This window comes from Colius striatus, chromosome 6, assembly GCF_028858725.1.
Source record: "Colius striatus isolate bColStr4 chromosome 6, bColStr4.1.hap1, whole genome shotgun sequence".
Classification (NCBI taxonomy): domain Eukaryota; kingdom Metazoa; phylum Chordata; class Aves; order Coliiformes; family Coliidae; genus Colius; species Colius striatus.
The window spans coordinates 38,258,153-38,281,066 of record NC_084764.1 but is presented as its reverse complement, the minus strand read 5'-3'; the positions used below and the strand labels follow the sequence as shown (position 1 = coordinate 38,281,066).

General features: G+C 41.9%; 1 protein-coding gene across 1 annotated transcript in view; it reads left to right on the top strand.

Moving 5' to 3' along the window:
• Positions 1-22,914, top strand: part of C6H14orf39 (chromosome 6 C14orf39 homolog) — a 42,961-nt gene that overhangs the window by 3,154 nt on the left and 16,893 nt on the right. The window contains exons 2-9 of the mRNA XM_061998836.1: positions 4,195-4,250; positions 4,556-4,725; positions 4,813-4,906; positions 8,427-8,483; positions 8,807-8,863; positions 11,926-12,052; positions 18,179-18,268; positions 22,636-22,823. Of these exons, the coding sequence (XP_061854820.1) occupies positions 4,195-4,250; positions 4,556-4,725; positions 4,813-4,906; positions 8,427-8,483; positions 8,807-8,863; positions 11,926-12,052; positions 18,179-18,268; positions 22,636-22,823 (839 nt within the window). The remainder of the gene's footprint in view (positions 1-4,194; positions 4,251-4,555; positions 4,726-4,812; positions 4,907-8,426; positions 8,484-8,806; positions 8,864-11,925; positions 12,053-18,178; positions 18,269-22,635; positions 22,824-22,914) is intronic.

The window sequence follows — 22,914 nt, the reverse complement described above, 5'->3', positions numbered from 1 at the left end:
GCTTTATCTCTGCAGGGCACCTGGAGCCCACAGGATCGACCCCCAGCCCGGGGGGACCCAGTACCGCGTCCAGGAGACGCTCCTCGGGAAAGCACGGGGTCTTGGGGTGCCTCGGCTTCTGCTCAGCCCTCATGCCTCGTTAGGGCTGCCTGGCTGTGCGCTCGGGCATGTCCGCTTCGATGCTGCTTTTTTACCCCCTTTTCTTCTTTTTTTCTCCTCTCCCCGTGTAACGGGACGCTACCCGTGACACCAATAGTGACAACTACCTTAATTTAGGTCAGTGCTTGCTACAGATAGGGTGCGAAATTATCCCTGCTGAGACGAAACCACTGAAGAACGAGGAATGAGGCAGCAGAGTTTAAAAAAAAAGCGTTATCAAAAATACTACCAGTGATCGGTAGCGGCCCGACGGCCGGCACGGACACGACGTGTCCTCTGGCCCGCGGACAGGGCATGAAAGCAAAAACATGCTGACTCACATGCCTATACACCTTCGGATCGGCAGTTATCAGCCCTCCTGGGTCCCAGAACCACAGTCCCTGGAGATTATTTCTCCAGGCGGAGTTCCCAAGCGCAGCAGAGGTGTGAATGCATTTTAAAGATCTTTGATTGGCATTAAGTATTGCATTAAGAAAACATACCCTGGGGAACGAGAAGCCCCACTGTAAAGAGACTGAGGAGATGTGAGAGTTGATTCCGTGATGCTAACCGAGTCTGCAGCGCTGGCTGAGAGCCGAAGGACAGGCAGTCCCTCGGGCGGATACCTGCAACATCATCCAGGAGTTCTTGGCATTGGATCCGTCTCGGTAGGACCCATCCCGGTGCCGACGAGCGCTCCGTGTAGGGCAAGGCTGGAGCGGGCCCCGGGGAGCGGCGCGGCTGCCCGCCCTCACCTCCGATGGCTTTGGCCTCTATCCCCCGGAGGCGGAGGAGGGATGCTCGGGCGGAGGAAAGTGCCCGCTATAGCTGATAGAAAAGGTTACAGAAAATGTCAGCCCCTCTGGGGACCGGGGCCGGGGTTTTCGGGAGCGTTTCCCACAGAGCAGCTTGTGAGCTTTGGTGGAGGGAGGACCTCAAGCTCAGGATGATGCTGTGGGGGATGCTCGAGTAGGAAAATGACCCGTGTTTCGATGTGCTTGCCTTTTTCTTTCCATAACTGTGGGAATATCAGCTATCAATCTCTACATTTCTTCCTAAAGAGATAGCCGTTTGGAGCTGCAATCTGCCTAATATTAAGGAGAGCGAGCAGGTTGGATCCTCATTTTTATTGTTATTTAGGTTACCTGTAATATGAAGTGTCAGACACATTGATGTTAAGATAAGGAAGCAGAGACTCCCCCCTAAAACATGAATTATTTGGAGACCGCTGAAGAGGGACTTTCCTTGCACAGAGCCCTGGTCAAGGACAAGGATGAGGGCAGAAAGGATCTACCGCCTAAGATTTATTTTAAATTTTCTTTAGGGTGTAGCTATGGGCCTGGTTTTAAAGGCCCTGATTTAATAGATTTTATTCCTTTTTTGGCTCTTGCCTTTATCTGCAGGTGAACACACACACATCCCGCACTAAAGCTCCCTTTAAATTGAGGTGCGATCACAGAAAATCTTCATTCTGCCTAAAACCCCCAGTTTCCATCAGGGTCTTCACTCAAAAGCAATTATTCCCCCCCCTCCCCCAAGTATTCAGACAAATCTCGAAGTTTTGGACCATAGATATGGGGGGGTTTCACTTATTAAATTCTCCTTTTATTTTTTTCTTACTTTTTTTTCTATTTTAAAAACTTTTAATTCTTCTTCCCTCCACGGGAAGCGGTCCTTTTGGAAAATAGGGAGTTTTTGCATCTCTCTTCCCGCAGGAGGCAGGGAATTGAGAGCAGGAGTCATATGGGATACTATTTTGTGACTGTGGAAATGTCCTCCGCAAAAGTCCTTCAACTTTTACATCTTCTCCCCGGCTGAGGACAAGGGCTGTCGGGAGTACACTTTACTTAGCAGAAAGGTGGAATGGCAACAACTGGCGTGTTTGGGGAAGGTGAGGAACCAGGATTAGATACCCTGAGATAGCGCTGTGTCTAAACGCTTCTAGGGGCGAAGGTATGGGTCTGAGTGCGGGACAAACGCTGCGTCACGGCGGGTCTGGGCGTTGATGCTGAGCTGGGCTCCAGCCCTCACCAGTGGTTTCTCGCTGAGGATGAAGGCTGCTCGGTCACTGAGCAGGGGCTCCCCGGCAGCTTTGGGTGCTCTGTGGGAGTCAGTAGCATCACGGCCAGGCCAGGCCGGCTCGTGGTCCAGCTCCCTGGCACGACTCCGCTCTTGGAAACAGGATCAGGGCCACGGCTGAAGGTGGGCATCGATCTGCCTGGGCTCCAGCATTCACAGCGCTACTCCAAGGAGCAAGTTTATCCGCGAGCAGCTGAATGAGGATGAGAATCGTGCATCCCTCGCCTTTTTTTTTCTCCCTCCACAAGGTAACAGGTAGGAGGTCCCTAAACCTTGCCCAGTTTTGAGGGCCGGTACATCAGCCTCTCCGTGTTACCTGCCCATTGCCTTTCTCAGCAAGTTATGCAGGTTGAGAAGAAAGGCAATTGTCTGGAACACGTTTTCCTTGACCCTGTAGCTCTCCAACTGTGATCACCTCCGCCTCGTGTCTCCAAAACATGTCAGGGACCCCATTTCCCGCAGGTCGTTACATCCCTCTGGGAGCTGAAGCAGCTCCTGCGGGAGAACACCCGAGGGAGGTCCCAGGAGCACAAGGCAAAGACGCTTCCCTGCACTCTCGGGGTGAGTTTGGTGGGAAGCATCCCTGGATATCTTCCCAAATTCGAGCATAGGTGCTACTGGGGGCATAGCGTCCTCTCTCAGGTGATCCTGGGTTTCTTCACCCTTTCCATCAGCTAGAGGAGGCAGCGAGTGGAGGGCTGAGAGAAGCAGAGAGAGGCAGAGAGAGGCAGCCCGGGTCTCTCCTCTAAGGAAGCGACGGGCCAGGGGGCTCTCAGAGTGGAAGGAGAGGGTTTGGAAGCCCTTTCTGAGCCCTGAATTGAGCATATGTCTTTTAAGAGGAATGCAGCCCATTTATCCTTGATTACAGGTGATATTATGAAGAGTCCCTCCTGCTTGCCGGCCGGCTATGAAAGAAGGTAGTTGTTGCTTTGAGATGTTTTATTTTTATTTATTTTTCCAGAGGGATGCTATTGGAAAACAAGGCAAAACAAACAAGGCAGGACACAAAACCCTCCGTTTGCAGCTCCACAGACCATTTCTTGGTGTGTGCCATGGCAATAAGCTCGGCTCGGGAGTCCTTGTGATAAATAGACGGGCTAAAGGAGCTCCCTGGCCCTGAAAAGCCCCAGTGGGGACCAGCTCTTGACAGCCCATAGAGGAAATTAAGCAGGAAGTCCCCGCTGGCTTTATCCAAAGCCTGTTGAAATGACTGACAACCTTCCGGGTGAGCTCAGGGCCCTGGATCTGTGGGAACCTCAGCCTCCCTTCACACTGCTGCTTAAATCACCAGGACACCATCAGGTGTTAATAAGCATCCTTGAAGTTACCTGCTACTCTGCTATTAAATTCCCGATTCCAGAAGCTGGGGAGGGGTGGGTGGAGTGGGGGTGATGTGACTTTAAGAGATGCTTAAGGCAGGACAAAGTTTTGAAGCTATTTCTCCGTGGGTTTTATTTAATATTTTGGGAAGACAGCTTGCAAAGGAGCAGCTGTGGAGACCACAGAGGCATCTAGGAATGAAAGTGTCCCCGGGGAGCCCTCCGGGACAGTCAGGGAGATAAGGTGAGAGGTAGGAGCAGCACAGAGGTGCTGTAGGAAAGGACAGAGCCTCCCCGTCAGCAGGATGCAGACAGCAGAGGCCGCAGACATCTGGCTTCCAAATGAACATACCATTTTCCACTTGTCTCTCTCTCTTTTCCTTCCCCTCCTTCATCTCTGACCCGAAGGCAGGTAGGTCAGCTATTCCTTTTTGAAGCTGCATTTCTTGTTGGTTGAATTGACTCTTCTGAAAGCAGCGTCACATCTGACCCACACCCGTGCCGCGGGTGGCAGAAATAGTTTTCTGTTCACCTCTTCTATCTTATTTGTATTTTCCCTGTCATTTCTTCTTCCATCAGCCATGCCAATGTCTCTTTTTTTGTCTCACTCTACTCCATGCCCTCCCCAACTCTTTTATTTCCCGTTGCTTATCGATAGTCTTAAATCCGTCTCCTGCTTCAGGAATCTCAACAGGGAGGAAAAAACCTATGGCAGTACGGAGGGAAGTTTCACGTTCTACTTTCTGCCGTGCTCGGGCCATTCATTTTTGCCCTGCAATGCTGCATATCAATAAATAAATAAACACACAAGATTTTGTTAGCGCAAGTCGTGCTGAGGTGAGCTGCGAGGCTGCCGGGGCTGGTGACATTCCCCAGCGTGTTTCAACGTAAAGCACTTTGCAGGATGCCAACTATGATACTTTATGCGGTTTTAAACTTAGGTATGGAGGGAAGGAGGCTTTAAGCAATCTCTACACTTGCCCCCCCCTCCTTTCCGCCCCCTTGCCTCCCTCCCCTAGACGGGTCAATAACACGCGTGGGACCCGGAGAGCGGATAAAGCGAATCACGAGCTGCAGCCTCTTGTGTTCGAGTTACATCCCTGGGGGTGTGTGGGGTGTTAACCCGCCCATCACCGTTCCCGCGGACGCCTCGTCTGCCCGTCCCCCGCCCGCCCGCGCGCTCTCCCCGGTAGATGGAGCATCCTCCTCGCTTTGGATCTGCCCGCAGCCCCGCAGCCCTCCGAAATGCCTTTTGATTCCCCCTCTCTCTGTTAAGGCAAACGGGTTTTCTGGGGGGCCCGTCTATGCGCCCCGCCGGACGCTGCCTGTTGACCTGCTCGCAAAATGGCCTCAGCCCCTTCTCCCGGCAGGTGAAGCTGCTGCCGCCGCCAGCTGCCACGCTCGTCCCCTGCCACTCCCGGCAAGCAGGGCGGCGGCGAGGAGGTGACACCCGCCGCCCTCTCGGCACCATTTGGCGGGGCTGAGCTGCCCGTCCCCGCAGCCTCCCGCCGGCTCCCCGCCTCACGCCCGCGGCCGCGGGGGCTGCTCCCCGGCCATTTTCCCGGCTCGCAGCGGCGCTAAGGGAAAGAGCCGAGGCGGTGCCGGGCCCCCGCCGCGCTGCGGGCTCTTCCCGGGGTAGGTTGGAGAGGGCTCTGGGCCTCCCTTGTTTCTCTCCGGGACGGCGGGGACGGACCTGAGGCAGCGGGACGGTGGCTGCGCCCTCGAACCCCTCTGCTTGACTTCCCTGGAGCAGGCCCTGCGCCGCCATCCTGACTGTCCACGCCCCTCCCCTCTGTCAGCCACCACGGCAAACATCTCCCGGTCACTTTCCCAGTGCTGCTAGCCCCCTAATATGCAGAAGGACCACCTGGCCACCTCGGCCCCGTCACCCCTCTCCATCGGGAGGGACTCGCTCCCCATTTCTTGCCCCGCCATTTTGTGACACTCCTGCACACCCCTGAAGGCATCCCGTGGGATGAGTTTTTCCCTACCTTTTTGACAAAAATCGGTTTAAATTCTAGGAAATTAAGGAATAATCTGCAACAGTAGCCTTTTGTTTGGTATGTGCCCAACTAAGTAGAATGTGTCAAACCAGGAGACGTTTGGCTTTCTGAGGGCTTGAGGGACACGTCGGTAGCCAGCAGTGAAGGCATGGTGCACAGCACACGGCATCAATGTGCCTTAAAACATAAGTGTTAGAAACAGGAGCTTCATAAATGAAGAGCCCTACAATTATGTTAGCTCAGATGTATTAGTTGGAATTATCATCAGGCAGGAAACAGCTTCGATGATGTTACAAACGGTGAAAACAACATCCTCACCTTGAATGCAGGGTTCAAGTCTTGTCACAGGGTTTCTAAAATAGTGTTGCAGAAGAGGGTCAGAGGAACATAAACAGCACATTTTTTAATTTTGGAAGGTCTAGAAATGTGAACTCTACTGTATTTTCAAGAAGAATCAAATAACTAGTCACCTAAGAGAGTCTTAAACAATGATGAATAGCAGAGGAGAAAACGCTTGCTCTCAAAAGAGCCCTACTGAAATGAAAATGATTTCTATAAAGCCAACAGAAATTAATACCATTGCAGAGCTGACAATGGGTAGAATTTGGTGTTTGATTTTTTTGGCTGAAATTTACCACATAGATTAGGGGCATTTTTAACCTTTTGATGAAGAACCTAGTGATGGCCATTGTCTGATGGGATACGTAGCTACTGCTGTAACTCTGATATGAGAAGTGGTATTAATGTTGGTGTTATGATAATGGATAGAGACCCCATCAAGTTTGTCCGTGGCTTTTGCACTCTGTGCAATCTTGTAATATGTGAAACTTCATTGCCACAACTGAATTCTAGATAATTGCATTAATGTGGCACAAAAATGCAAGATGCATAATACTACTTTTCTTTTGGCAGCATTATGAAGAGCACCTTTAGAAATAATATATGCAGTTTGAAGCTGTTTTACCCATTACCATCTATTACATATTTCTCTTTAACAAAAGCAACATCCCTCTATGAGAATATGCTATGAATTTGTCATCCAGAGATGGCTGATGGTTCTATACTACTTTTCTCCAGTAGAATCAGTCATTACCGAAGTCATTACTGAAGTAATCAATTGTCCCAAATCTAGATGTCTTTTGTTTCAGACCGGTGTTAGCTGTTGTTTTTAAAATCTGCAAACATCTAATAGGTTACCAGTGCAACTGCATCTCTCAGCCCTTGCTACTACTGACACATATATCCTCTGAACTCACAACACAGAATAGCATTTGCCATTTGCAGTTGGGTTACTTCATTTTAACTGGATCCAGAAGAGCAGGTATTTTACATACACAAGCTTTCAGAAGCACCATCATTTTCTGCAACTTTACTCTTTACTTTTATTGAAAAAATGGAAATACTTTGGTTTTGTTTCTTCTCCAGAAGCACACAAAGAGAAAACGAGTCGTAACTGTCTTAGTGACTAGCTGATAGACTAGTATGTGTCTTAATCATATGCAGTCATACAGCCTGCTCTGTACTGCCTGTGTTGTGATTTATAAACCCATGAATATAAATTCTTCATGGTTTAAAGCAATGTTTATCATCTCTGTACCTTCTGTGTATGCCCCAATATCTTGAGTATTTTTGTGGGAACTATCAGGGAAAACAACTATCAAACATCACTAAACTGTTTGTAGAAAACTGTTTTTTAGTATATACTCCAAATTAATTTTTGCATCCGAAGGAATCACTTGGGATTTTCTTTCACATGATGTAAAGGTGAGAATACTCTGCATTCACCAGTGGTGTGAGGCAGTATTTATTAGTATTTTTCTTAGTATTTTAATAAAGCATTTTGTTTCCAATCTAAAGTGTTTCCAAGCACTTGGAACCGGGGTTCCAAGCTTTTAACTACATTTAGTAAAGCTATTATCTCTTTTCTCAGAGTTTTTATTGTAGCCTATACTAATCCAGTCACTTGGATTAGTGTTCTGATCCTCACTCAACTGTCAGGCAAATTAATTTCTGTCAAACATCCAGAGTTTTAAATGCTCTCTCCACCCCCTCCCGTTTCCACAGTCTCAGTGCTACAATACGTAGCCTTAATGCCACTTTAGTTAAATTCTACAGTTGTTTTCTATTCCACTTTATCCTGGATTAGGGTCTTATCCTCATCACCAATTGTGGCTTTACTTCTCATACAGTACTATGGATATGGGGATACCACTGTGGGACAGTTAAGCCTCAGATAATTTTGCTTTATGTGAAGTATATCTGAGGTAAACTGAATTCAGCACAGTCTGATTAAAATGATGACTGCACCCTTTATGGAAGAGTAGACGACTCCCAAACTGTCAAAAATCCATACCTGAATTTCTGAACATAGCAGCACCATACAAACAGAAGTATGAAGCTGCAATAATCTGCTTTCCACTGTGTACAAGTTCTGGTTTTAATCACACTTATGCATATATCTCCTGATGCAAATGTACGTTGTGATTACTACAGGAGCAAGGTACAGAATAGGTAAGTAGCTTTTCCATTACCAGCTTAGTAAAACCAGCTGGACTAGAGACTACATCTTTTCCTGCCTCCTTCACGCCTTCTGAGGACATAAAGCCTCTCAGAGACAGAACTGCTGCAGGAGCAAGGCTTTACCTTAATGATATGCCTCCTTTTTTTTCCTAACTGTGGTTTAGACTATCAATGAGTCCATTTCTACTATTAGTGAGAAATTTGATTCCACTCAAATGGTTTACATACTAATTCAAATGCAGATAAAACTTTTCCCCTTTCCCTTTTACCTTAAAATGCATGGTATTATCATGCAATTTTGACTTGTTTATTGTAGCAATAAAGCTTTTAGCTGTGTAAATCCTTGAATTGCCTTTCTCTTTTGTAGTTTACAGGATGAGTGACAGGCTTTTGGGCAACTTAGACAAACTTCTGCTCGAGCTTGGTAAGTCATTCATACATTTTTAAATTAATAATTACTAATGCAGTACTTATAGTGATGTTTACTGCTTTAAACAGTTATATTAACTTCAAATAAATTTGTAATATTAAAGTTCTGGTGTTTGCCTACCCAATATTTTGTTTGCTGTGAGGTTATGGGGAGAGGTACTAACGACTATTGAACAGTAAAAATGCATTTAGCTATTGTGCTAAAATGTTGGTTAATCTTGTGTTTGTGCAACTAATGCTGCACAACATACAGTTGTTTCACAGTCAACTCATACATATATGTAAATATATATGAAAAAGTGCTTATTTTCTTCTTAGTTTTCCAGCTAGAACAAACCTCCTATGCTAAGGAACATGTGAATCAACAGATAAACTGTGAGTAGTGATAAATTATCATTTTATTAGACATTGAACATTCTGCTTTTGTTTCATTAGTCCTGGTACAAGTTCCGTGCTTCAGGGGCGGAAGCAAGACTAATGAGATGAGCTGTCCTGTGTCCTGATCTCACCCTACCTCATCTTTTGCCCTCAATACTTGCTCATTCTCCCTAGCAGACTTTGCTTTAGCTTGTGACTTTCAGCTAACGCTGTTCAGCTGTCTCATGGACAGCCCGTTTCGTGCTGCGCCATTTCCTGCTCTTACTCTGCAGCTCCTCACAGTCACTGGCAGTTCTTTGATTCAGCTGTGCTTGCTCAATACATCTGCCACTTGCCTCCCTTTCTTTCTTCGTGTTTTTTGTTCTTTCCAGATTTGGACCTCTGCCTCACTGCTTCTTCTCTCTTTCTATTTTCTTAAAATAATGAAAGTTCTCTCAGCTGCTACTATCTAGTCAAGCCTGGTTCTTCTGAGGTTTTTGTCTTGCAATCAAGCAGCTGGTTATTTTATTTGAAATTCAAACCAGTAAACCCAATGAGAAAGTCTTGCTCCACATTTTCCCCCCAGGATTTACAGACAGCCTAATATTATGGCCTTAGCTCTGCACTGGGTTGTTTGGGTTTTTTTTTAACCATGCTACTCTGTGGAATCACTCATGGGGATGGTTATGGTAGAGATACTCTTTAGAGAACCTGATGACATCTGTGCTCATCACTGGTACTTCATAGGTACATATTGAAGCTCATAGCTTTTCTTTGAAGGAAAAAAAAAAAGAACAAGAGAGAATTCTGGTCTCATTGGTGTTCCTCTTGATGGGAACATTTCTAGCAGTCTCGACTGTTAGAAAGAACTTACTCATTAAGAAGATTTTCAATATTAAATTGAAGCATCTTACACACCAAAACATTGGTAACACCAAATCTGCTCCAGCTAGAATTCTGTTTTAACTCTTCAGTCATATAATTGAACCTTAGAGTTGAGGTTTATGCAAGTGTACAGGGTGAGCACGTTTTCAGGGAAAATCCCAAGGCTGTGCAGTAACATGGCATTGCTGTTGTGTGTTCAGTTCAGGTATTGACATATGTGTGAACTCACATTCAGACTTCTAAAAGTTTGAGTTAAATCTTTCAAAAACTTACTCAGGAATAGTTCCAATGGTTTACTCTTGTCTCCATGCAAGTATTACTTGGCAGAGGAACAGTTACAGCTTTCAGCCTCAGACTTTTAGTGTAAGATTCATCAGGCTTTTTGGCTAGAGTCCCTTCATAACCAGTGCAGGGAAATAAGCACTTTTAGGATGTGATTTGTCTTATCCTGAAGAAAGAGTTTAAAGTAGGGTTTGAAAAATGTTCTCTTGTCTCTGCTGAGTATGGCTGGAGCTGTGGGTGCCCAGTTCTGAAGTAGGTGCTGGCGTTGTAAAGTTGTGTGAGATGGATCTAACCCACAAGGTTCTTGCCAAAGCAAAGGTCAAGGAGAACAACTCACACCTCACAGAGCTGCTCATCTATAGAAACTACTAAATGAAATGTTAATTGCATAGCTTTTTTAATGCAATAGACACTTTGTTAATACAGTTATATCTTGGTAGATCTCAAAATGTCATCTGCAGCATACTTCCCAATACACCTGCTTTTGTACAAAAATGAAGCATATGTCAGTTGCCCAATAGTTATGCCCCATGCTAAGTAAAGGCAAGTTACTGACTTAAGATATTGAAAAGATTAAGATAATGAAGATATTCAGGGTAACTCAAGATATTAAATTACAACATGGCTGTTTTGCTTTTCACTGATTGGTTATTCTTTCTGAGAAGTGTTTCTTTCTGGTATAAATGCAGCTACTGTTGAAAGTGAATATAGAGTACTGCAAAACCAGACCTGACTTCAGCATGACCTGAAGTTGTAGAGCAGTAATTCAACCAGCTCAAGACACATCTTACACAAGTAAGATGACCTTAATTGGTCACTAGCTAAGTTGATAGGTCAACTAATTAAGTTGACCTGCTCGGCTTGGTAGGTGAGAAGGGCAGGATGTCTGACATTGACTTCTGTTGAGGGCCAGCAACTTTGGTACGCAGTATATCAGGGCCACAGTGATGGCAGGGGATGATTTGGCACTAACAAATCTGCAAAAAAGAGAAATAAATAACACAGAGAAAGAGAAAATGTGTGCCTAGCTGTGCTCATTGTATTGCAATGTGAGCATGCATGACAGCTCTCACAGCTTTTACTTGTGAAACTGATCATGTTCAACAACATGAGCCAACCACTCACTCTGAACATTTTGTCAGTTGTCTGCTGTTAGAAAAGGCAGAGGTAAGAATCTACTCTCAGAATTGCCACAAATATAATAGTGCTCGAGGATTTGTCACTAGAATGTGTGTTTTTGATAATTAACCTGTGTGTCCTGTAGTAGTTTATCATTCATTACACATTCCCACCCTGAGTAAATTCCCTTTTCCTTTCAATTTCTCTGTTTCTAGTGTTTTTAATTTTTTTTATGCTTTTAGTGATGTTTTTATTCTTCCTTTCTTCTAGTCAGCTTTCTCTCATAAAACATTTGTGTTTCTGGACTTCTGTAAAAGAAAACAAATGTTTGAAAGAGACCTTTATCTCACAGAGCCTTTGTACTCCAATCAGTCTCCCTGTTTGCAAACGTTATCGAGGGCAAAGTGGCTTACGCTCTGTTTTCCCTGCATACTGCTCCTACACTCTGGATTGCAAAAAAGCTCTGTTAAGAGTGCTTTACTTTCTACCATTGATAGTTACTTGAATTTTATATACACTGTGATGCACGAACAGCACAGATAATTATTTTTCCTTCCAAAGTCAATCTCATAATATTAGATGACAATTAAGGTTCTTGCCACACAGCTGAAACTCCTTCAATTTATGACTCACATTCTTGTTGCTTTGCTTAATTGCAGGCTGTCCACTTCTCTGGTACTATGGAGGTTAAGGATTTTGGAAGAACTTTTTAATCAGTCTGAATGCAGACTCTTTATTTTATGGATATGTTGGAAGTATCCTATGCTTATTTTTAAATCTCTTTTTAATTTCAGTGTACACCACAAAAATCGCCGAGAAAAAGAACGAAATCGCAAGGTTGGAGGAAAGCATAAATCTCAGCAATGATGCCATTGCTGACTTGCACAAGCAAAATGAGAGCAGCAGGGAGAACTACAATGTGTGAGTATATTGTTGCCTGAACTTTGAGTTAAGGACAGCATGAGGAATATCAGTGAGGAAGTGGTGTGAAAGTACGTGTGTGTTCTGACAGGAACAATGTTAAAGTAAACTTCAGTGTTCTGTTGTTTTTTTTGTCTCAAGCTGCAAATCATCAAGCACAAAAATTGCAATATTACCCATCCTCTGGGAAAGTAAATTACAGAAAATCAAACTACATTTAAGTTCATTTGAGGGTTTCTTATTACAATTAACAGTTTTCAGAGATCACAGCTCATGCTGAAATAAGTGGTCAGGTAATAGGAAGATGATTTTGCTATATTTGGTTGCATTTGAGTTCTGTCAAGTATTAAGAATGCTGTTCAAAAGAAGTTAATTTTTTAAAAACTAGTGACAATAAGGCTCTCTTATGTTCTTTTGTTTAATCCTGAATATGGCTTCCTGAAACTGAAGCATCTTTATGTTCACAACCTGTTTCACGTTACTTTTTGTTCTATCCATGTTTGCTCTTCAGATGTGTCATAACTGCCTCCACATACAGATGTGTGTGTGCTTCTACTAGAAGATTTCTACTGGAATATTACTAGGGTGTAATTTTTACTGCAGACTGCTAAATTCTTCTTCTAGGCACACTGTTTTGGTGAATGCAACGGGCTGCAGGTCACAGTTTTCGTTATAGAAATTTTTCTACCAGATTATTGGGGCATTGTTTTAAAATGCACTGATTAGAAGTAGCTCAAGCAAGAATTAGGCTCCAAGGAGCTTTTTCTTACTGTCGTGGAATGCCTAATTTTTAAAAATGAAAATCTCAGGTGTTTGCAAGGGTAGCTAAAAAAGCAAAGCTGTATTTGACAATACAGAGAATTTGACCCTGATAATAGAATCCTGTCTTTTCTTGCAGCATTCATCTCTCCACAATCTGTCTAGTTCCTTGTTAGTTGAAGTGATGATTTATTAGCAAATCCTGTTTTGTTTTCTTGCTATTCTAAGCCTAAGATACTTGAATAAAACTGCCTGTAACATATATTTTAAACTATTTTTTAGGCCATGAGTGGATAATGTGGGCATTTCTAAGAATAAAAAGAGATGTAAAGATAGCATCAGGGCCCTTTTTAGGTTTCCTTTGAGCTATCTTGAAACAGAAGGAAGAATGGAATGACCAGTGAATGGAGAGGGTATAGTGGCTAGCTGTTTGATTCAATTGCCATACTGTACTGATTTGTAGCTTTATCTTAAAAGAGTAAGGAAAAAGATTTGACCTTAACAGGAGAATTCCTTTTTTCTTTTACCTTAAATCCTTGTCTCTGATGCAGTAAAAAATGAGTGCTCTTTTAAGTTTCTGAAGCCCTCTACACTACTTCCTCGGTCAGCTTTTGAAGTTGCAAATCTGTTTGCAAATCAGAAACTGTTGAGTGATGCAAATAAATAAAAAATTAGGGTAGAGCTAAGGATCTGATCTAAATTTTAAGCGTTGGATTCAATGGGTTTTGGCTCAGGTCCTACAAAGAATAATTAATGGCATTAGTGTAAAGAGACTGAAAATGAGAAGTGACTCATTAATGAATACATGTATTCACAGAAGGACAATGCTTGCAGAAGAGTAGAGACTTTGTGTCTTAAATTATTGAAAATGTCATTTAACGACATAGTGAGAGCCAGGATAAACAAGTCCTGGCTATAAGATCAGACAATCAGAGCACTTACCTAGTAGAATCATGGTAAACTTCTAGAATTTACTCTAGTTTTTATCTCCAGATATGCTGGATCTGATTCTAATGCCCATCTTGTAAATTCTGAAATAGTTTTGGAGTCATAATCACCCTCCTCGCTGACTAATTGCTAGCAATGCTCAATAGAGATCTCAAAGAAACAACTTTTTGTTTGGATTGATGACATCAAACTGTGAGGACTGGCTGATTCCCCAGAAGGCTGTGCTGACATTCAACGGGATCTTGACTGACTTGAGAGTTTGGCAGAGAGGAACCTCATGAGGTTCAACAAGGGCAAGTGCAGAGTCCTGCATCTGGGAAGGAACAACCCCATGCAACAGTACAGGCTGGGGGTTGAACTGCTGGGGTGCAGCTCTGCAGAGAGAGACCTGGGAGTCCTGGTTGGTAATAAACTAGGCATGAGCCAGCAATGTGCCCTCGTGGCCAAGAAGGCCAATGGCATCCTGGGATGCATCAAGTAGAGTGTGGGCAGCAGGTCAAGGGAGGTTCTTCTCCCTCTCTACTCTGCCCTGGTGAGGCCTCATCTGGAGTCCTGTGTCCAGTTCTGGGCTCCTCAGCTCAAGAGGGACAGGGAACTGCTGGAGAGAGTCCAGAGCTGGGCCATCAAGATGATCAGGGGACTGGAACATCTTTCATATGAGGAAAGGCTGCAGGAACTGGGGCTGTTTAGTCTGGAGAAGAGGAGATTGAGGGGGAATCTTATTAACATTTACAAATATCTAAAGGGTAGGTGTCAGGAGGTTGGGACATCCCTTTTTTCTATAGTAGCTAGTAAGAGGACAAGGGGTAATGGGATGAAGCTGGAACACAAAAAGTTCTACTTAAACATAAGAAAAAACTATTTCACTGTTGAGGTGAGGGAGCCCTGGCACAGGCTGCCCAGAGGGGTTGTGGAGTCTCCTTCCTTGGCGGTCTTCAAGACCCACCTGGACATGTTCCTATGTGACCTGATCCAGGTGGACCTGCTCTGGCAGGGGAGTTGGACTAGATGATCTCTAAAGGTCCCTTCCAACCCCTACTGTTCTATGATTCTATGATTGTCAGATGCTGCAAGTATATTGAAGCATGTCTGAAGACTTTGAACAAAATATGGTATTCTTATATTCAACGAGTCAACAGAAAATATGACATATAAGGACTGCTTTAGTACTGTGTTTGTAAAAGAAATACATACTGGTCTTCATAAAAAAAGAATTGAAGGCATCAAGTGGCCCAAAAGAAATAGAGTTTTTTTGACAAATGATGACATTTAAAAGAACATTTTATATCTTGAATAATTCTAACTAGAAATGTTTATCCCAGAACAATAAGAAGCAGTGAAATACTGCTGATGGGACTGATTCCAGTTTTATTGCCTCTCTTTTATTTGTTATATTTAGGGTCAAGGATGGTGAGATTTCATGGAGACTAATAAAAAAGAAGAGCCATATGAACACAGAATGTTGCTAGTTTGGAAAAGAAATTATCTTATCCCGTTAAGCTGAACTACAGGATATTGCTATTGCTTTCAGATTAGTGTGGATAAAGGTTTTTTTTATACCCTGGCTGGTGAAAGAAAGGACAGATAAATGTGATACCTACTAAGAACCTCTGTGAGAAAGCAATGCATTTAGCAAAGAGTAGATGAGCTACTTGAATCCTCTATAACTTGTGGTTGAGAAACTTTACTGCTACTATAAATGTCGAATATGTGTTGTGTTGTCTCACCACCTGGAGTGCATTATTTTTTGTTCAAGGTTATTGGAGTCCAGCATATTAATTGTTAAGTCTTTGTTCTTTATTTATATCCTTGATGGAAATTGCATTGTTAGCTGTTACTGAAGCCTCTGTTTCATTCCATGTTTGGAGTGATTGTCCAAAGGCACATTCATACTTTGTGTGATTGCATGTTACCAGCCCTCCAATTTTGAACCATAGGACATGCTTACATACAAAACTGCCCTTTACTCACCCTACATATTAATATGCAAAGTGAACTTTGTGTTCTCAGTTACTCAGACCTGTCCAGTAATGAATTACTTGCTTTATTCAAATGCAGCTTTGCTCTGTGTCATCATTTCTCCCTTCCTCCTTGTCGATATAATTCTTTAAATGTGACTGTATCTCTGTTGTCCAGATTCAGAGTTTTCCTTCTTCTATTTCTTCAGTGTTTACCTTTGATAGTGTCCATATATGTGTTCCTAAAGCTAGGTTTTGTGTATATATCTGCTAGGACAGATAGTTCCACTCACACACACTTTGTTGTATATATTTGTATTGGCTTAAGGTAGCTTGTATTTTGGACAAAAGCTGAGTTAGGTAGCTTATATTTTGGGCAAAAGCTGAGTTGATAGATCACTTTAAGCCCTGGCTTAAGGGTGGGCTATTTTTTTTTTTTCTGTCGAAAGTTCCACTGGAGGGAGCATGTGATTTTGTTTCATCTGCAATAGGATCTCTGTCCTACTCTAGCCCAGTCTGTGCAGATAGTTTGGCCATCTTCTGAATGTCAGCTCCCAGCTGATGTTCCCCAGCAGGAGTTGCCTGTTGACAACATATTGTTATTGAGGTTATTGTCCCTGAATGAGCAGAGTGTTTGTCAGTAGCTGTTTAGCTCAGTAGACTTAAAATAATTTTTGTCTTCTTTCCCTAACCTCACAACGCTTTGGTGTCTGTTAAGCCCTGTGAAGGTGTTACTTGCTGTTTGGAAGCTCGGTGCACCAATTTTCTGAATTTGTTTCCTATCGTTTTTAACTGAGCAGCTTATGTGAAAATGTCTTGGTAGCTCTTGCCTAAGCTCGGAGGGTAAGAGACATCCATGCCTGGGTGGCTCATAGTCCTTACACCATCTTTTTTCACCAGAATGCTTTCCTTTTAAAGACCCATTTTATGCCTCTCCTAAAGATCACAACTGGATTTCTGTTGAATCAGTCTTCCCTTCAGTATTCCCTGAAGTCCTTTCAGTACAATCTACAATATCCTACTGTAAGAAAACCACTTTGATGGGCTGCATCATATTATAGAAAGCTCCTGAAATGAGAAGAAGAGCAAAGAAGGGATTAGTTGTGTTCCAGGGACAGAGCGAAGCCACAGGAGAGGAGATCCAGCCTGAACATTACAGAACAAGGACCCATCAGTCTGCTCTAGAGGGATGACAGAGTCATGAGCTGGGTATGAGCTACTCAGGGCATCTTGTCTGGCAACAGGTTTCTGGAGTGAGTGCATTTTACTGCAGACATACTATATAGCCACATACCAGCTGCATGAAATACGAAAATAGATGTGGATGATGACTTAGAGGTGGAAAAGCCAGCACCTGAAGTTCAGTTCTCATCTGCCACGAATTTATTAATTATTAGCTGGGATTTTTTTTCCTGTAGGGGCAGAATTTGAGTTCAAGTCTAGTTAGCAAGGGGTGGTGTTTGGACCTGTGACTGCAAGTGGACAGGTCAGTGAACCCGGTGTCTGAAAGACAACATCTCTTTCTGGCTGTTTTCTGAGCAGGGCTTCCCTAGCAAATGAAGGAAATTCTGAGTTTGTGACTGCTGCTTGCAGGTAGGAGATTAGGTGCTGTTGATGATGAGAATGAAGCTGTGTGCATCTCAAGCAAGAATCACAGAAACATAGAATGGTAGGAGTTGGGAGAGACCTGCACAGGTCATCCAGTCCAACTCCTTGCTAAAGCAGATCCACCTAGATCAGGTCACACAGGAACACATCCAGATGGGTTTGGAAACCTCCAGAGAAGGACACTCCACGCTCTCCCTGGGCAACCTATGCCAGGGCTGCCTCACCTGAACACCGAAGCTTTTCCTTATGTCCAAGTGGAACTTCTTGTGTTTCAGCTTGTGCCTGTCACCCCTTATCCTGTCACTGCGTGGTGGTACATATCTCAAGGATTTACCGATGGTGCAGTTCTCAGTACATAATCTGTGAATTTAGATGCCTAATTGCTTAGGCATAAAAGAATTTGTGAAGCTCGCCCTATTTATTTGTTAAAAAGTGCTTTAGAATCTTTGTTTTATATATATCTTCTTGACTCTGCAGCCTTAATATCTTAAGAAGATAAATATATGTGTGTAAAAACCTTCTGACCTAACTGTTTATGTTTCATAGAATCATAGAATGGTAGGGGTTGGAAGGGACCTTTAGAGATCATCCAGTCCAACCCCCCTGCAGAAGCAGGGTCTCCTAGATCAGGTCGCATAGGAACGTGTCCAAGCGGGTCTTGAAGACCTCCATGGAAGGAGAGTCCACAACCCCTCTGGGCAGCAGTGTTTATTTACGTTTGACTTTCAAAATGCAAAGTAAATTATTTGCTCTAGTACTCTAGCTAACTAACTTCATGTCTTAGTTTCTGAGTGGCTTTTCATTAGGAAAGACTATTTACATACTTTCTCCTTTTTTCCCCCTTTTTTCACAGCTGGAAGCCCACTTATGTCATTCTTAGCAAGCACGAAGAATATTTGAAAAATGAAATAGAAGCTTTACAAGAAGCTACAGAAAATGAGAGGTATCTGTGATCATGGGAGATGAGGTTTCTAGAAGTAGCATTTATTAATCTTTCTAAATTGATCTGCAAAGATAGTGTAGTCTACATCAAAAAGTTGTACATTTTTCAGGATGATATAAGTGACTGAGTAATTAAAAGAATTTCCAGTTTACATTACTCTGAGGTCATATGGGATTTTGTAATTACCAATGGAATAGAATAAAATACAGCTGCTTCAGATTCCATTGCTTCCCAGATACCTGTTATAATTTCTCAGACCATTGTTTAATTGCCTACAATTTCCAAAAAAGCCCAAGAAATAAAGGCAACGAATGTTTCAGCTTTGGCAGAAATATGGAACATCAGGGCATATTTACAAGACCATACAGTGTTATCTATGAATGATTATTTTTTGTTGTTATTTTGACATGTCTTCACGATTTCAGTAGCTTCAGATAGTCAGGTTTGGGAAGACTGTTTTCAAAATACACAGGTTTTATGTCTTTTTTGGAAACATCATTTAATCCAACCTAAGCCTTTACATTCATATTTGAGGAAGTAAGATAACAATTAGAAGCATTCAGATAATTTTATACTTTTCTTTTTTTTTGTGAATATGAATCACACACGATTATTAGAATGTACAAATCAAGTTTTTGTATACTGCTGTGTATTCTCCAAAATAATCACAAAGCATGACAATTCAATATTAGATCTTGAAAAATAGGATGAGTGGCTAAGAAAAGCCTGGTCTACAACCATTTTAAGGCCAGCTGTAGATAAGATTTTAGTCAGTATTAATTGCAAATTCATTTCTGTTCAGTAAGTGCCATTCCAGTTACTTCATCTTCATTAATTAGATTCTGCATTTTAAACAAATGATTAGTTGTGCAGTCTAGCTACCTACATTCAGTGGAATAGAGAAGATTTTCACTGACATGCTGAAAATGCAAAGTGCCAAGTTAACCCTCTGAAGTTCTATTTAACCCTCAGGTAAAACCCATCATTTTAGACAGGTTGCTCACCTTTACTGATCTGCTTGTGAAGGGGAAGATGTTGGTTAGCCCTGTGGTGAAAAAAGTCCTGGCAGACACATCTAGGTAGCTAAATCCCAATTTCAAAGTGTAACTTTAGGTAATTTAAAATGTTGACTTGGATTCTTTTGTAAGTGCTCTTGTTGCCAGTTATTTGAGACAGCAGAAATAGCATGCCTGATAGCCTTTAATTAACTCAGTAGCTTATCTGTCTTCTTCCTGTTCAGAGCTCTATATTTGGTGAAAAATAAGGCTAAATTGGCTTTCTATGAGTATATGATTAAGCTATTTTGGCTCTCACTAATTTGAGCTGACAAGCCAAAGAAGCATTACTTTTAAATTGCTTCTTCAGATAACTAGTCTCAATTCCAACATGGAAGTGTTTGATCTGTTTTCCTGAGCTTAATTATAAGGCATCATGACTAGAACTCATAAAATAAATGTAATTCATGTAATTTGCAATACTGAAGCATTTGATGATACATTCAAATCAGCCAGATGTGCATTCAGCAAAGTATAAATATTTAAATTAGAAGAAAAGTGCAGTTAGAACTTTATGTGCTGAATGTGCTTTTCAGCCTGGCATTTGGGGGCACTGAGGACGTACTTATTTAGATTGGAAGGCATTTTCAAGAAGATAGGCAGATCAGTTTGCATTTAATTAAGCACTCATTATGGAGGCTTTAAAAAGTTCCACGTTTTTTTTGCTTATTGTTGGTTTCAAGAACATAGAAGAATGCTTTTATGAACTGGAAGTTGATCCTAAACATAAGAAATATGAAGAAGGAAAAGAGGACTAAATAACTGTCAGTCCAGGGGTTTTGTGGGTTCTGACCTCTTTCCATTTTCATTAGATTAACATTGTTTTCTAATTACTTCAATGTGAATAGTGCTGCATTCTAAATAGCCTTTGCTTACCCACACAAACTGGAGGATATGAATTGTTTAGGAAAAATGTTAAAACCAGTGACAATTTCTCAAGACTACTGTGCTATGTAATGGCCATAAATACTAACCTGGGGAAAATACACTTTGGGAAAAGAAAATAAAGCTTGAGGATTATTTTCAGAAGCTCAAAATGTATCTGCTACAACAAATTATTTATATATGAAAAAAAAAATTACTTGCAATGCAGTCTTATTTGTACATCAGCAAATTTCTTTGTTGCTCAGTTATTCTTCATACCATCCATTTGATTAAATAGAAGTGAATGTTTTCCATCTTTTGTACCTGGGGAATTTTCTGCAGTATACACAAATATTTACTAAATCAAGCAAAATCAATTCCTGAGACCACCTGTGTAGAAAAACAAATAGATTAATTAATTGATTAATTTTCTAAGGGCAGTTTGGGAAGTGTCAATTCCTTGGTTTCACAGTGCTGGTCTACACATCTTCACCCTAAACAAATGACTTGAACTTCAGTCAGTTTAACAGGAACTAGTGTCTGCAGTGTAGCTTTATTTGAAAATGAAGACCTTGATTTTTTTCATTGCCTGGGCTAGCCAGCAGGCAGCTAGGGGAGTCTGCCTTTCAGTTATGCTGCATTTACAGGTTTAATAGCAGTTTGAGATAAAATGTGATCTTCAGAGAATAGTGTATAGTTTGCAAGCAATGAGAGCTATTCCTTAATGTAGGCTTCACATATGGTGCAGGTAAACAGGTGGGTCTCTGGATTTAGTTGCTATTCTGCACTACAATTTGTTTCATAGAGGAATTTCTACATGTGTTCTAAGAACTTTTTGAAACTTTGCCTCCCTCTATTGTTCACATAACCTTTTCCTAGAGGATGACATTTCCTTCGCCTTCTGTCTTTGGCATGTTCTAATATCAAGCAATTTGGCGCAGGGTTTCTTTCTCATTTAAGAGACTAGTCTGCACTGATGATACATGCTGGATGCTTGTAGCTGTAATATCTCTTTAAAAACTTGTGCCATCTGAATAAGCCCTTACCACCAAACTCTTATGATGTATTTTGTATATACCTATATTTACCTTTTCTTCAGTATGAAGTGACATAAAATATCAACACTCATTTAAAAAAATCATCTTCTTACTGCATTTTGAGCAGTTATTCAGCTTTGGCTTTCAAATACAGAGAAAAATACAGTTACTGGGCACTGGTTCTTATTATTCATGGTTTTAAAAACTGTTATCAGTTAATTTTTGCCTATGTGGGAAATACAGACTTCCTGCAGGTCTGTACTCTGATTACCTGTGTGTGACATTAAGGACCAGAATCAGTCCCTTGATTTCACGGGTGATTTTTTAGCTTTCCCAAAAGGTACTGCTTTTGTACTGGAAGTTATCTGTAAGAAAAGTGATGCCCATCAGCATTATTGGTGTAATAAAAGACTCATCCCAATGAGACAGTTGAATATTTTGATCTGTCACTAGCAATGTGCCCTGTGAATTCCTCGCCTGAGTGAAAAACTCTGGAAAAAAAAAGAGTAATTTCCAACATCATCACTGTCATTGATTCAAGACAGGAGGGTGACTCTTTCATGCAACAGCATTTTCCTTTCTCTTATCTTCACTCCAAAGATAATGTTCATCAATATTCAGCTTTATGTGATAAGTTACATCCTATTACCTGTTATGGGATTTGCTTGTTTTTTGCAATGCAATTTTGCAAAATTAATTACTGCTACTTCCTTTCATAATTTGTAGCTATGTCCTCACATAATGTCAGTGAAATGATGTTAGTGTAACATTAATTTAGAGGGTGGTCCTAGGAGAGGCTGAGCATCCTGGCTCTCTGCCAGTTACACATTGAAGTGTTTGCTTAACCTTAAGCATGAATAGTCCTGTTGTTTTAGTGTGACTAATGTGTGTGTTTAAGGCTTCCCTGTCAGAAGCAGATTACTCAGCATCTCCTTGGAGGCAGCTCTTAGCCCCGTGATGCATCAGACTGCTCTAAATGTGGGATGCTAGGCCAAATTCTCTTTTACTGCAAGTTTAATACAGCTGCTCTGAAACCAGTGGAGTTGTGCCAATATACACGAACAGAGAATTTGGCCTGCTGTGTTTCATGATAATTACACAAAGAAAAGACATTTGTCGTCTGCCAGGCTGCCTTTGAATATGGTAAGATCTACATTCCTTTTAGAACAATGAGGTTTGGCTGCTTTTTTACACCATAACTGTAATCTGTTACATACAAGTAGAATCTTCCTTAAAAATAGCTGGAAGATTAAAAAGTAGAACCGAATGATGGCTCTATAATAGGATCTGACTTTTTTTCCAGGATAGCTACAAGTCTAATTGAGGTGACACCATACATTAAGAGGGGTTTTTTTTCCTCATAAATGATGGCTTCATGTGAATAAAACCTAATTTATGTGTATTTTTATAGGAAAATGTATCAGGATACTATAACCCAATATAAAGAGATTTTGAAGGAACATCGTGACAAATACGCAGAAACTCCTCTTGCACAGGAGTATTACAAAAAAAAGAAAGAAGTTGAAGAAATCCAGAACAGAGTTTTGAAGCTGTCTGAAAAATATAAATGGAAAGAAGATTCTTGCTTGGATACTATGGGTACTGCTCTTATTGATGCTTTTACAGTAGAGCCTATTGGCTTTGTACAAGAATCTACAGAATCACAGAATCATAGAGTGGTAGGGGCTGG